Source organism: Tamandua tetradactyla, chromosome 10 (genome assembly GCF_023851605.1).
Source record: "Tamandua tetradactyla isolate mTamTet1 chromosome 10, mTamTet1.pri, whole genome shotgun sequence".
Classification (NCBI taxonomy): domain Eukaryota; kingdom Metazoa; phylum Chordata; class Mammalia; order Pilosa; family Myrmecophagidae; genus Tamandua; species Tamandua tetradactyla.
This window is the reverse complement of record NC_135336.1, coordinates 95,151,140-95,166,014: the sequence shown is the minus strand read 5'-3', so window position 1 is coordinate 95,166,014 and position 14,875 is coordinate 95,151,140. Positions and strand designations below refer to the sequence as shown.

Sequence of the window (14,875 nt, the reverse complement as noted above, 5' to 3'; positions counted from 1 at the left end):
ACAGGCTGGGGGAGGAGCTGGCCATTGCAGGTGCTTCCAGACTAAATGACCTTTTTCCAGGGAAGCGTCAGCAAAGGCTCTGCAGGACCCTCTGCGGGGTGAACGGGGACTTTGTCCAACCCCTGGCTGCCCACTGGTAGTCACGTAGACCCCGCCAGTGGGGGCCACACACGGGCGACAGTGTTACTGAAATGGGCCGTAACAGTCCACCAAAATCTAAACACCTGGAGGGAAACCGACCGTAGAGAAGAATTCAGAATTAAACCACCGAAGGCAAACAAAAGTTGTTTGGCATGTGGGCTCAGATCCCCAAATCTACCCACTGGGTGCATTTAGGGTTTTGTGCATTGTATGCTCACTGCACCAGGGTTCTCTTCCCTGTGAAATGAAAGAAAGGCTGCGTAAAGCCAGAGATTGATGTTTTCCTTGTAAAAGCCTATTACTGTAAAATTCACCCAAAGCTTAATTATGACCCACCGACTATGGGGAAGGGAAGGGAAGGTGCACTGTTGGCAAGCGTGAGCGACTTCTCACTGACGGGGAGGGTGAAAGTGGTCCTGACCATACCCTGCAGAGCTTGGGGAAGGGGGAGGGGGGTCCTCTGCACAAGCGTGTGTGTACATGTATGTGTGTGAGTGTACATGTGTGTTTGCAAGCATGCATGTGTATATATATGGGTTTATATTTGAGTTGTGACAGTGTGGATGAGCATGTGTGAATGTGTCTGTGAGTGTGACAGTGCATGTGTGAATGCATACATATGTGCTTGTGTGTTATCAGTGTGTACATGTGAGGCCATGTCTGCACATGTGTGTGTGTGTGTTTGTGCAAGAAAGCAAGGGTGTTTATGCATGTGTGTCTCGAAGATGTGAAGGGCTTGGGAATACATTCAATTCCCAGAGATTGACTTGTGCACTAGAAATCACTAACAGTCCTTTCCCAGCTAAATTCTAACATTCTGTCCCCATTTTGCTGGGCAATGTCCAAAAAATATAACCTTGGGTTGCCCCGTGTTCTTTTCTTGTTTGCTTTTGGAGACTCCATGTTCAGCGATAAAACTGCTTTGTTTCTGATTGCTGGGCCTCTTTGGAACCTTCTTCTCTGGAGAACCACCTGCCCACTACTCTACCACATCTACATCCTGTATGTGTCTGAGGGGGAAATGCATTTTATTTTAACCCTCCCCTCCTCGTGAAGATTTCAAGGCAGTGGACGACCCTGAATACTTCCTACCTACCCACACAGATGCTGCTTTACAGGGCCAGGGCCTGGGGGGAGGTGGGGTGGAGCTGGGTGGCAGCTGGGAGGGGAGGGCAGGCAGGTACCCGCAGCTTTGGAACAACTGCCTGTAAAAAGGGAACAGCCTGGGGCTGGCCACGGTGGCTCAGCAGGCCGAGTTCTCGCCTGCCATGCCAGAGACCCGGGTTCGATCCCTGGTGCCTGCCCATGCCAAAAAATAAAAGGGAATGGCCTGCAGGGCCTCCAGCTCAGCCACTGGGGCAAGGACAGGTTACCCGTGTCCTTTCTGACACTGTTAAAACGCCCTTAATTGCTCATTCAAACGCAGATCACTGCTGCCACACGTGCATGCTTGCCCTTTTAAAGAAAACCCACTTCTGCTCATTTTATTTCTTGAAACCTAAGTGAGAACGCAAGGTAATAAATAAATGAATAGACTGGTTCCATTTACACCTTTTTTTTTTAATAATCTGTTTAGTTTTTAAGGCACATGGGGTTTGTGTAGATCATTTCAAGGACTCAAATTTACCAAGTTAGTACTGGTAACATCAGGGGGTCTACTCATTTGCCGGGTGTAAGTGGAACATTATAAAACTGAATTTAAAACTCTGCATGCTAAAAAGATGGGAGGAATCACCAATAGCCACACAGGCCAGACTCAGCTCCCAAAAATGGCCACTGCTAATGACGTTGTTTCTCCTACTGGACATGTCTCATCATATCTCAGGGTAATTAGTTAATGCATTTTACTCTCATCTCCAAATAAATCGCCCATACAGCGACATATCCATGAAAAATGAGCCTTTCGACAGCAATCATGTGTTGCGGCCAGCCCTACAAGAAGGGTTTTCTGTACGATGTGCAGAAATATGTCAGATGTCAAAGGAAAGATGTAGATGTCAAAGGAACACAGGCCAACAGGCAACGCTCGGGTCCTGTGGAGTCTCGATATGAACAGCCGCACATCTTGTCTTCCAGGCTTTAAGTTGCCACCCAGCAACCCAGCCCACATACGAAGTTGTCGAGAACAGCCTGCTCACAGGATGGTGCAGGCAAAGCCACAGATAAACCAGAAACTCTTCTGAGTCAATAGTTTCCACTTCCTTCCTAACTTGACCTTTTATCAGAACTGCCCAAGAGTAGTCATCATGAATTTGATCTCCTTAGATTTTCCCTCAAACACTCTCTTTTAGCTCTGGAGTACTGAATTGCTTTGCTTGCTCTAGGTCCTCTATGCCTGATCCTTAAGGCATGACCAAGAGATGCCCTCACCAGACCTTCAAAATAAAATAAACAATTCTGTAGGCGAATGTACAATTGTGCATGGTGTGAGTGTGAGTGTGCCAGGGAGCGATTGGAGATTTGGAAGGATTTTTGCCAATAAGGGTATCAGTTTTTATCCAAATGTAGTGAAATTTTAGGTGATTTGCTTTTACTTCTTTATGCTCTCCTACATTGCTTTAAAATATTAAAATAAGCATGGATAATTTTGTAATAACAAAACCAGCAATGTTATTTTCATTTTGAAAAACAGAACTAGTATTTTAGAGGACAAAAGCAGACTAGGTGATCAGAGACAAAAGCCTTTTTTTTTTAATTGAAGAAGGAATTGAACCAAAACCTAATCTGCTTTGAAACTTAAAACTGCAAAACACATGCCCTAAATATTCTAGATTATAATGTAACTGAGTGTCCAAGACACGAACTAATATCAATGGGACAATGGGGTACGAATAGCAAGACATACCTGGTACATTCAGATAAACAACTGGATTGATAAATTACAAGGCCACATTTCATGCAGCATTGAGTGGCTCCCTCTATTAGCATGATTTTTCATAGGATAGTCCCGGGGGGAAAATGCGTAGAACACACTCTTTGTAGCCTAAGCTCACCCAGTTCTGAGAGGACACAGAGAACGCCCTGGCTTCACTTCATTCTTTTTGCAACATCTGAATAGGCGCGTTCGATCTCCTGGTCAGCTGGACACGTATTTGTGAACTCGTCCCTAGCATAGGCATTATTCAAGTATCTCCAGATGCCAGTCATGTTGGCAGGTAGTTCAAAATCTCTGTATTTCTTGGCCACTATCTGAAAATGAAGAGGAATTCATAAGTAAGGGGGAAACGCATTAACGTAAGCAACCAAATCAGACAATCGATTTTTTAGGAGGCATGTAACATATTCTCTTTCTCAACCCCTGATGACATCCCCCCAGTCAGTAGGGCTACCCCAGAGTTGCACAGCTGCATCTTGGGAACGGGAAAGGTTTTGGAGGGAAGGAGCTGAGAACACTGGTGCCACGCTTATCTGCCCACACATTTACCCTGGACCTGTCCTCAGTTGATTTCTCCTTGTGATTCCTGCAGTTGCTGCTTCGTGTGTTCATGTCGTTTGGTGCATAAAGATTCATTTGGTGCACAGAGATTCAGGACAGACCTTCAGTGCCACTGTCACTGTAAAGGGCCCCTCTCTTTGTCCTACTTGTGGGGCCAGCCTGAGAGATGTGAAAGCTCACACTTACTTTCAAAACCTGCCCTGACTTAGCCTATTTATTTTAATATTTCTAAGTAACTTTGCTAATTGTGTGCCATTTAGAGATGCTGCCTTGTTTTTCTTATTATGTTTTCTGAATCTAATACCTATGTCATTTTCTCTCTTTCTGTGTGTGCACGTGGTGTTTCCCTTAGATGATGGTATGTTTTAAGTCTTCCAGAAGTTTCCTATAAAACACTAAATCATAGGAATTCTCTATTTCTTGATTTACGAACTTTAGAAGGTATCTATCGACCCCTGAATATGGAAAATGAGTAAATTAGTATATATACACTTCTTCCCATTTCTTCTTCCTTCTCCCCAATTCAACACCACCCAAATTTACTATATGCTGATTCTGCTAAATAACTGCAGTTTCCACTGTTGTTTCATCTCAGTCCTAGTTTTAAATTTAAATGAACCATGTTTATCGACACCAGTCCTTTTATACCACTCAGCTTCTCTGTTTTGGACTATTTTGATGTCCATTTTATTATTTCAACATACAGTAATTTTATTAAAATGGCTCAGGAATTCTTATTTCATTAAGTCTGAAAGTTTAGGGAAAAAGCAACAATTTGGCAGGATATAAAACTCTTTGGTCAAATAGCTGTTTCCTTTGTTCTCTCCACATATTAAGCCACTCTTTTCTGCTTTTTAATGTGGTCATAAAGCTGTATGAGGCCAGTATGAATTTCTACCATGTGCAGATGACCTCACTATATTATTATTATTATTTTAATTATTTTATTATTACCTCCTGGATGCCCAATGCATTCTTTTTTATCCTCAGAGTTCAGTAATTTGTCAATTATGTCATTGCTGGCTGTTCTGAGACAATCTTTTCTTAAACAAGGACACCCTTTAGTTTGAGATAATTTCCCCTATGAACTTTCCTTTTCCTTCTTTTTCCTTTCCTATTCTCTTGTTCCTGCTAATGCATTTCTAGGGTCTCTGATCACTTTCATCTCTTTGTTCTTATCCATTTGCTTTTGGATGATTTTCTCAGGCCTGTCCTCCAAATCCCTGACTAATTTCTGCAATGTCTTTTCCTGCATCTTGCTGCTTCTCATATAACTTTCTGTTCTGCAGTTATTTCATTTGTACTGAATATTTTTTTCTTGAGCTCTGCCAAACCTGATCATCATTCCCTTTGTAATACTGTATTTTTTGACACCATGTGTTCTTGTCTTTGTGGGTTTTATTTATTTATTTATTTTGCAGAAAATCAATGCTCTCTTTCATTCCTTTAAGGCCGTAGGACAGTACAGAATGTACTTTAATGTACTAGAGCAACTCTTCTTCAGCTATGTATTTCTCATCTGCCCTGTGTTTTTTTTTTGTTTGTTTTGTTTTGTTTTTTAATCCCCTTTTCTCTTTCCATTGTCCTCTCCCCTTTTGGTCATCTCTATCTACATGGAAGTCCCACTTGGATTCTTTCTGGTTAGCAGTCATCTTTTAATGAGTTGATGCACGACAGCTTTCAAGTTTTATGGAAGATGGAGCTTTTGCTCTATTTTTTCATATTGTTTTTACTGGGTTGCAGGAAGAGGAATAATGTAAAAATCCCATTACTCTCTCATCTTTTACCCTAACTTCCTTTAGGCTGATTCTCATTTCCTTTCAGAAGTACTCCATCCTGGAAGATAATTCATCTGCTTGACCTTTTGAGTACTAAATGGCTTTGAAGATTTTGTTGCTAGGTCTTATATGGGAGCCATGAATTGATTTAATTTACTCTAAAGTTTATCCCTATCATTGATATTTAAATAGCCTTTTTTATATAACCACTAAACAGATGGCAATTAATGCTGAAAAGCTGGGACACTTCTCTTGTTCTTCTTTTACCCCCGTGAGGTTCTTCAAGGCCACAGTGGTCCCAGTAATGGCTAAAAAGCACCCACTAAAAGTGATGAAATCAAGACACAACTCCAAAAATATCCTGTTGAAAAACGGCTGCCCAGTTTAGCAGCTGTTGAAGGATTAGGCAGCTTTCAGTAGATTTTGCATGTCAAAGTCCTGGCCAAGTTAAGGAAAAGAACATTCACTTGAGGGATCAAGAACATTTTAAAGGCTTGCATTTCAAGTTGGTAGAACTGGTGACACTCAAGCTCAACAGAGACATGAGAAGAAAGAAAAAAAATGGGGCAAGGATTGGGAAGGGAAGGAGAAGAGGAAGGAATGCAGGGAGATAAAATAGGGACGACTGGTAGACCACAGGCCCACCAGCATCACAGATTCGGTGAACCAAATTTGAAATTTCTAAATGTTGATGAGCTATGTTCTTAGAACACAGGTCCTTAACTTATACTTCCCCATGTCTTCCCTCCTATCTCCCCTACTCTTATACTAAGGGCCTGGCTCTGAACCCAGTAGGACTTTGATAATCAAGATCCCCCAGAGATAGACTTGGGCTTCTTCCTGGAATAACTGAGACTGCGTAGGGCCAAGGCCATAGCAATAGCAGCCAGCACTACAACAGTGATCAGCCTCTGTGAGGACTAGAGAGACTGAGCACCACTGAGGGATGGAAGTAAAGAAGGAGTTGGAGTGTGGGACGCTCTGCCTCAGAATCCCAGGAGTCACCCCCAGGAGTTCTGATTTAGTAGGACATGGAGCAGATGGGGGTTTTACATTTCTGAAAATCTCTCCAAACAATTCTTATGGCTACTAACATTGGAAAACCATCCCTCTATAGTCTTTAACCCTAACAACAAATGACCCTTAATAATTATATCATGTTCAATTATCTGGGAAGACAGGATAACAAGTCTGACAGAGGCCCAACCAAGGAGCTGTCACCTGCTCCCTAGCTGGCAAGGGTTCATGTTAAGAGCTGCAGGGGCACTTCTCTGCTGTCCCTAAAAGGGTGAAATTTGCCTTCAAAATCACCAACTGACTGAGTTCACATTTTAATACTCACAGACTTCATGCATCATCTACAAGCCTCAAGCATTAAATGCCAGTTATAACCAATGTATTCCCTCAAGTTGCTTTTACATAACTTTTCCATAGGCTATGGGGCCAAGGCTGGGGAAGAGCTAAAATGCTGATGGAGGATCTGAGTTAAAGTTTCCATTTGCTTCTTAAGAATATCTTAAACCTTTACTCCATATATACTGAAACCTGAGGCATGGTGATCACAAACAGAAACATGCTAGGTTTTTAATTCAGGAGTCCAATTGTTTAAATGCCTGGCCAAACCATAAGTCAAAACACAATAAAGCAAAGCCCTATTCATGTGTCAGCACATGTATTAGGAGAAAAGGCAAACCTTAATAATATGAAGTTTGGGTAAGAGGTTACAGTCTGCTAAAGTAAGCTCATCTCCATCCAAAAACTTCCTTCCAGAAATAGCAACATCCTCAGTGCTGTAAGCATCTATTTCATCAGGTAGAGGGCTATTTAGATAATTATCCAGCTTCTTCAGGGCTTTTAGCAAGTTTTTTTCATAAACTGGAACAGAAAAGCAAAAAATTATTAAGCTATACCAAGCAAGTTAGTGTCGCTTTTCTCTAGATATGACGGAAGGAATCTGATTCCATTTTTTCTAAGATGGGGCACAGGGTGGGATGGGTGGGGATTTAGAAGATCTGAATGGCAGACTCACTCCTCATTGGAAAACAATTCTGCTGTCTACACAACGTTGCCATTTCTAGAGCTCATTCATTAATTTAAAAATATTTATTGAAAGTCTATAATGAGATAGGCACTGTAGAAGCATCATGTAAAATGACAGAGCAGCTGGGAACATGTAAGTGGTATTTTTCCCTAAAAATGTCATTTTCTGGGCTTTCAGCCTTCAGAAGGAGCACTCAGTCTCTTGTATGTAATCCAGGGTTAGACATATGTCTTCCTTGTTTCTAAACACACATTTCTAGCTTTGGTGAAATGAGACAATTCCTAGTATCTTCTAAAAAGCCACACAAGAGGCCAATAAGGGATCCATTTTGACCACAGAAAACAGGAAGATGGAGGTACTCACTGTCACTTGCATCCTTCTTGGTGTTTTTTATAAACGCTGAGAATTTTGCAAACACGTCATTTCCTGCAGAGTTAGAATCAGGGTGTTGCGTTCCCAGCTTAGGGTACCTTGAAAAGTTCAGAATTGGAATATCACAGACAGGCCATCTTTGAGTGATAATGATACAGTGGAGTGGGGGGGACTTTCTCTGACTGCATATAAAAATGAAAGCTTCCCTTTGAATGCATTCCTAGTCTTTTTGTCTTTTAGACTCAGAAGCAACATAATCCAGGGGAAAAGGTACTGCACCAAGAGTTCCGGTCCTGCCAATGACCACTCCTGTGACACGGGTCCCACTTGGCCTTGCTGGTCCCTGTTCTTTCCCTGGTTAAATGAAAGTGTCCCTTCCAGGTTCAACATGGCATGACATTGCATCCTAACCACACTCCTTACCTTCTAGCAGTAGACAGAAGAAATGACTAACCCATAAAACATCCATCAATCTCCTCCCCAGATCCTCAGCACTTCTTACTACCATACCCTAACTGCCACATTATAGGGGCAGAGCAAAGGAATCCAGGTTATCTTCACTCAAGCTTTCTAATCTTGCTCTGTGTCTTCTGTGGATCACCAAGGGCAAAGCTAAGGAAATGCGCACCATGGGCTGCAGAAAACCAATCACACAAAGCCAAAAGCCTTTGAATTTCCTTTCAAGTGGGAAAAAGTGTCAACTAAGCTGTAAACATGGGTTTTATGAGGCCTACCTTGGGGGAGCTAATTTCTCCTCTAAGAACTCCTCGATCTTATTCACATCCGTCTTGACTTCACCATCAAAAGTCATGAAAGGAGGGTTTGTTCCAGGAGCCAGGTTCTGTAGGTCGGCAGGTTTCCTGGGTGACACAAACAGCAGTGTTTGTAGGCAGCTGCTAGTATTTGTACAAAGCTTAGCAGTATCTTCTCCAATTTAAGAGAAACAACTCATGAGAATTGCAAAGGAGATTGTGGGCTTACAAAATGTTTCACTGTCAGTGAAAGTAAAGGTATTCACTCACACGCAAAATTTATGGATCTGATTCTTCTCTTTGTGGCCACTTTTCTGGATACAGAGGTGAAAAAAGTTAACTCTCCCCAGGTAGTCAGCCAGCAGTGCTGCTCAGCTTATGAGAGGTATACGGCTGGCCAGTAACTGGGAAAGCACCTTCCTTACATCATCCCCAGCCCCTACCCCTTTCAGGTTGCATCTAATTCCATCCTGTAATCAAACTGCTGGTCCCACACCTGGGCTTCAATTCAGGCTCCTGACTGAGGCTGATATCGCCCACGCACCCTGGTGTGATGTACCTGGGTGTAGGGAATTAGGTACAGTCATTTGAATAATGTGGAAACCTTGTCTTACCTTTTCAAGTCCACTGTTGTCACATTAAAGATAACACCCTTTAGCCAGAGAATCATAAACAAACGCTGAGAAAATGGGCAATTTCCAATACTCTCGCCATCATAACCAGCCTACAAGTTGAAAAAACAAAACAACCTTTATCTAAGCCAATCTCACAAATAAATGCCAGGTTCCACAATACACGCAGCAGGGTTAGAAATTGTTATGAGTGGTAACGACAGAGTAAATTCAATTTTGAAGCCATTTTACTCAGCTTCCAGGCCAAGCTGGAGGTAGTGCCTAGGAGAAGAGAGTGAGTGGTTCACACGCACTGCACATTGAACATTTTCTTTCTTTCCCACCACCTCACCACTTCCTGCCATGTTGGTTCTCTGAGTAGCAAGCAGTTCACAGAGGGAGAAAATTGCAAGAGGGAACTCCCTTTGTCACCAAAAACAAAAAAGAAAGACATGCTCTTTCCCTCCCTCTAATTTTTGATCATCTCCAGAAGCAACACACTTCTCTTTCCAGGATGATCTTGCTTAAAAACAGACCAGCAGACTCTTATACTGAAACACCGTGTCTAACAGTCTCTAAGATACTAATGTACAAAATGAGAGGTAGACCAGCACACTTTTATACTGAAGCACCGTGTTTAACAGTCTCTATAATGTTCATCAACAGATGAAAGTGTAGGATCATATGAGTTCTAAATCCCTGGAAGCTGTGAAACTTTACTTCACCACTTCTGATTCAGGGGGTAACAGAAAGAGGATACTGGGGACATGTGTACTTAGAAGGTAGACTATTGCACAATAGACTTCAAGGGTAGAAGGATGTAAAGTGGTTCCTCCCTAATGCCCCAAAGCACCTCACATCCACTGACAATCCCAAGCACAGAGACAGAGATTTACATTCTTCCTCCTTCCCATGGGATTCTAGCAGAGGAGAAAGGTAGGCATTGGAGAAAACAGGAGAGATGCTTATGAGTTGCAACCCCTAACAAAATGGAGTGGTGGAATCAAAGCAAACAAAGAAAGTTCCAAAACTCTTACTCTTCCCATCTTTCTCCATTCCCCAAATCTTTAGCAAGGTTACAGTGCTCAATAAAATGCCAATAAAAGGCAAGCTGTTGGCTGGACACATTCCTCACTTTAAATGCAATACTCAGCCGGACTTAAATGGCAAAAATGCAACCAGATTTAATACATAAGGTTCATTTCTGCTACATACGAGTAAAACTAACTTGAGAGGAAAGCACCCTATTTACAACCTGAGAAACAGAAGGACACAAGTTAGAAAGCAGCTGCTTATTTGTGAACTGAAGAAAGGAAGTAAAGGTGGCTCAAGGAAATTGAACAACTTAAAGAAATGCTTCCAGAAGGTGGTTCTCTGACTTAGTGTTCTTCAGAGACACCTAGAGTGGCTGCTAATTACAGAGATGTTCCTACAAATCAATAGTATAAAAGACTGACAACCCAATTTTTAAAAAGACTTGCTCAGCCTCTTCACAAAAGAAATCCAAATGGCCAATAAGCACATGGAAAGGTTCTAAGATTATTTGTCAGCAAATTACAGCATAAGGAGATATCACTATATACCTATCAGAATAGCTAAAATTAAAAGGTCTGACAATTCCAAGTGTAGACGAAACTGTAAAGCAACTGTAATCCTCATGCATTGCTCACAAGAGTATAAATTGGTCCAATGCTTTAGAAAGCTGTTTGGCAGTTATCTACCAAAGCTAGACATACACTTAGACATGCATTTACCTTATGACACAGAGATTCCACTCTCAACAAAATGAGATTTTATGACCATTGAAAGATGAATGTTCAAAGCAGCTTGACTATAATAACCAAAATTTGCAAACAACCCAAATAACTACCAAGAGTAGGATGAATAAATAAATTGTTGTACATTCATACAATAAGAAACAGTAAAACAATAGAAAAGAATGTTACTACTACTAACAACAATATAGATGAATCTCACAGGCATAATGTTGAGAGAAACAAACCAGATTCAATAAAGGGCCCTGCATAATTCAATGTAGATAAAATTCAAACTTCACTATGGTAATGGAAGTCAGGAAAGTGGCTGCCCCCTGTAAGATGGGTATTGTCTGGCAAGGGCAGGAAGGAAAATTCTGGAATGATGGGAATATTCCATGTCTTAATCTGGGTGGTGATTATACCAAGTATTCAACTGACAAACTCCTAAGGTCTGAGCATTATACTGCATGAAAGTTATACCTCAATACTAAAGAAAAGAAGGTAAATAAATAAATAAATAAATAAAAGCAAAGTTGAATTCAATGGTTCTGTATGCAACCCCCAAATCTTTAACAACCTCCCCCAAGGTGATATGCTGCCAATGGTCAGAGACCGCACTGTGAGAAGGATGACCTGAGCCCTACCTTGGTCAAGAGGTAAGCCTGGTGCACCAGTGTGCTATCAATACATAAGATAGGGCTCTACAAACCACCCCCCACTGGATGACACATTGATAAGAAGACTTGTAAGCTTTCAAGTAGATAAATACAACCCATACACATGGAGGTAATGGGTGGCTCGCTACATATAAAGGGCACCAATACATCCAGATATCTGAATTCAGGGTACCTTAAGCTCTAGGCCCATGCTCCATGCCTCCTCTAGCCTCTCCATCTCTCCCTTCCTCATCTGAGCATGTATTTCCTTCTCTACCTGTTGGAGGAGAGGGTCTGAGAATACCCCCAAATGGAGTCTGTGAGGTAGCTAGAGGCTTGAGGGTTGGGGACTTGTACAGTTCTGACCCACACATCCAAGTAGTCATAACAACTTCCCTGCACATGGGCCCCAAAATAGCACCATTCTTGTTTTGGGTTTTCTTTTATGTGTGGTTCTGTATATCTGTTGTTTTTCTCTTTGGAGCAATGAAAGTTGCCTAAAATTAACAGTGAGGATCATTATACAACAAAGTGAGGATACTGTGAGACATTGATTGTATACTTTGAATAGAATATACAGTATGTGAACATATCTCAACAAAAACTGCACAAAATTAAATAAACAAACAAACACACAAAGATACAAGTGCGGGAGGTTATGTGGAGGGAGAGGTAAAACTGTTCAATGTTAGTAAGGGAGTAGAATGGTGTGGTCCTTCAGGAGGGTAACAGCAGATCCACAGGAGTCTAAATATAGGGTCACTATAGGATTAGGAAGTCCTGTTACCAGGAAGCACTGAAAACAGGGACATGAATAGACATTTGCACACTGATGTTTATGGTGGTAATATTCATGACAGCCAAAGAATGGAGGTGACCAAAGGGTCCATCGACTGAGGAATGGAAGGGCAAGCTGTGATGTGATGCAAACATTCCGTGGAATGTTTTTTGGCTACTGAAAGGAATGAAGTCGTGAGGCATGCAATGAGATGAATGAACCTTGAAGACATCATGTTGATCAAAATAAGCCAGAAACAAAAGGACAACTATTGCATGAACCCAAATAAGCTTTTATAGTAGTCACATTTATCCCTGAGTTTTAAGTGTTATTTCTAAATTCTGAGATGTTATTGATTGCGCATAAAGTGGTAGGTTCCCTGGATCTCTGCATACCTGTGTGACACCTAAGACTCAAGAGTTAGAGTTCTACAGCTCTGAAAATCAGTATTACTCCATGCAGCAACTGTTAAAGAAGGTGAAAAAGAGATCAGACTTCAATTAAAGATATGAATGAAGCTGATCTGGCTGGGACTAACGTAAATCAGAACACAGGGTAAAGGAAGATATTGTCTATATTTTAAAACTTCTACTTCTGTGTGAGACCAAAGGAAGAGATGTTTATTCTGTCCAAAACTTAATTTTTCAGTGGCACACTATCTAACTTAACCTGCCTGGCTAATTTACTTAAACAACCTGAATACATGAGCCTGGAATAAGGTATGAGATCTGATGATTCTGTATAGCTTAATGTAATGACACGATAAATTCCAGAATATGTGGAGCAGATAATAAAAAAGTTTTGCAAAGTCTCTTGTGCGACTGGAGAAAAAGCATGGAACTATTAAATTTCCCCACCTGGAAAATTCCTGATATTTTCTCAAGTACTGGGGACTCCAAATTCAATAAGGCAAGCCCTCAATATTGAAGCTGGCCCTTATGAAACTTATTTCCATAAAGGTAAAGCTATGCCTACTTATAAGCCTACTTATAAACAGGCTAAAGAGTCATCTCAAAGAATCTCTTTTGTTTCTCAGATGTGGTCTCTCTCTAAGCCAAACTCTGCAAATAAATTCATTACCCGCCCCCCCCCCCCATGTGAGACATGACTTTCAGGGGATGTAAGCATCCCTGGCTATGTGGGACATCACTCCCAGGGATATACTCTGGCATTGTGGGATTGAGAATGCCTGTTTGACCAAAAGGGTGGAAAATGTAACAAAATAAGGTTTCAGTAGCTAAGAGATTTCAAATAGAGCCAAGAGGGCATTCTGGAGGTTACTCTTATGCAAGCTTCAGCCAGATATTACAACTTGCCTTGTGCCAAACCCCAACTAACAGCAGTCCTGAAACCATAAAGAAAACCTAGGTGGAACATGACTCCCAGGGATGAATCTGGCTCTGGCATCATGGGGTTAAGAATCCCTTCTTGAGGGTGGGCCATGGTGGCTCAGCAGGCAAGAATGCTCACCTGCCATGCCAGAGGACCAGGGTTCAATTCCCGGTGTCTGCCCATGTAAAAAAAAAAAGAAAGAAAGAAAGAAAAAAAAGAATGCCTTCTTGACCAAAAGCAGGGAAAGAAGTGTAATAAAGCTTCAGTGGCTAAGAAATTTCAAATAGAGTCAAGAAGTCATTTTGGAGCTTATTCTTAGACAGGCTTCATGGCATTACCATGGTATGTCAAACCCCAACCAACAGTGATCCAAAACCCTAAAGAAAATTCAGGGCTCTTTCTAAGATTTTATAAAAGTTTTACTTATTAGGTTTGTTTTATAGAAACTTATAACCTCCAGATTGTTCCTATGCTGGATAAGCTCTGAAACTTAGAGGTACCAGTCTCTACCAAAACATCAATCAGCTGCATTCCCCTACTCCATAATGTCGACACCTCTTTCAACATGCAGAGTTAGAATGGTCATTGTCGAGATATCTCCTGAAGATTGAGAAAATGATCAAATGAGAGGGAGGAGTTATGGCAGAGAACTTGGGATTTAGCAAGTGATTGTCACTGCTGAATCACTGTGTAAATGTTTCTCTTCGGTTTCTAGTGTATTAAAATCCTGAAATGTGAACTCTAACCCATACTCTACTTTGAAATTTGCCCTATAACTTGTGAAACTGAACTTTGAAATTTATCACTGTTCTGTATATATGTTACATTTCACGGTAAAAATGCTCAAAAAAGAAAAGGAAAGGGAAGAGAGGGCAATCAAATGAAGAGCAGCATAGCACAGAGGTGGTGTTTGACAAACATATCTATTAATATAAACAAGTAGCCAACACATTATCTATTTTAACAAACAAATCTATTTAAATATATTCAATAACTACATTTACTTATGTCAATATATTTAATACATCTTTAATGTATATAAATTATTTAATATAATTAATAAATGATTATATACAAATGTAAAAGAAAAGAAAACCCAGGGCCCCAAGACTTTATAAAAGTTTTATTTATTGTTTATTTTTCAGAATATCATTCCTATTCCAGATAAGCCTTGAAACTTAGAAGTAGCATTCTCTCCCAGAATATCAACCAGTAGCATTC

General features: G+C 41.0%; 1 protein-coding gene across 4 annotated transcripts in view; it reads right to left on the bottom strand.

Annotated features, from left to right (window-relative positions):
* Positions 1–14,875, bottom strand: part of CLIC6 (chloride intracellular channel 6) — an 84,609-nt gene that overhangs the window by 23,848 nt on the left and 45,886 nt on the right. For 2 of the 4 annotated variants that reach the window (XM_077118905.1, XM_077118908.1), the window contains exons 2-6: positions 9,135–9,244; positions 8,503–8,628; positions 7,760–7,866; positions 7,049–7,230; positions 2,524–3,330 (exon numbers count right to left, since the gene is read on the bottom strand). In XM_077118905.1, the coding sequence (XP_076975020.1) occupies positions 3,169–3,330; positions 7,049–7,230; positions 7,760–7,866; positions 8,503–8,628; positions 9,135–9,244 (687 nt within the window). In that variant the 3' untranslated portion in view covers positions 2,524–3,168. The other 2 variants (XM_077118906.1, XM_077118907.1) reach the window with 2 other exon arrangements.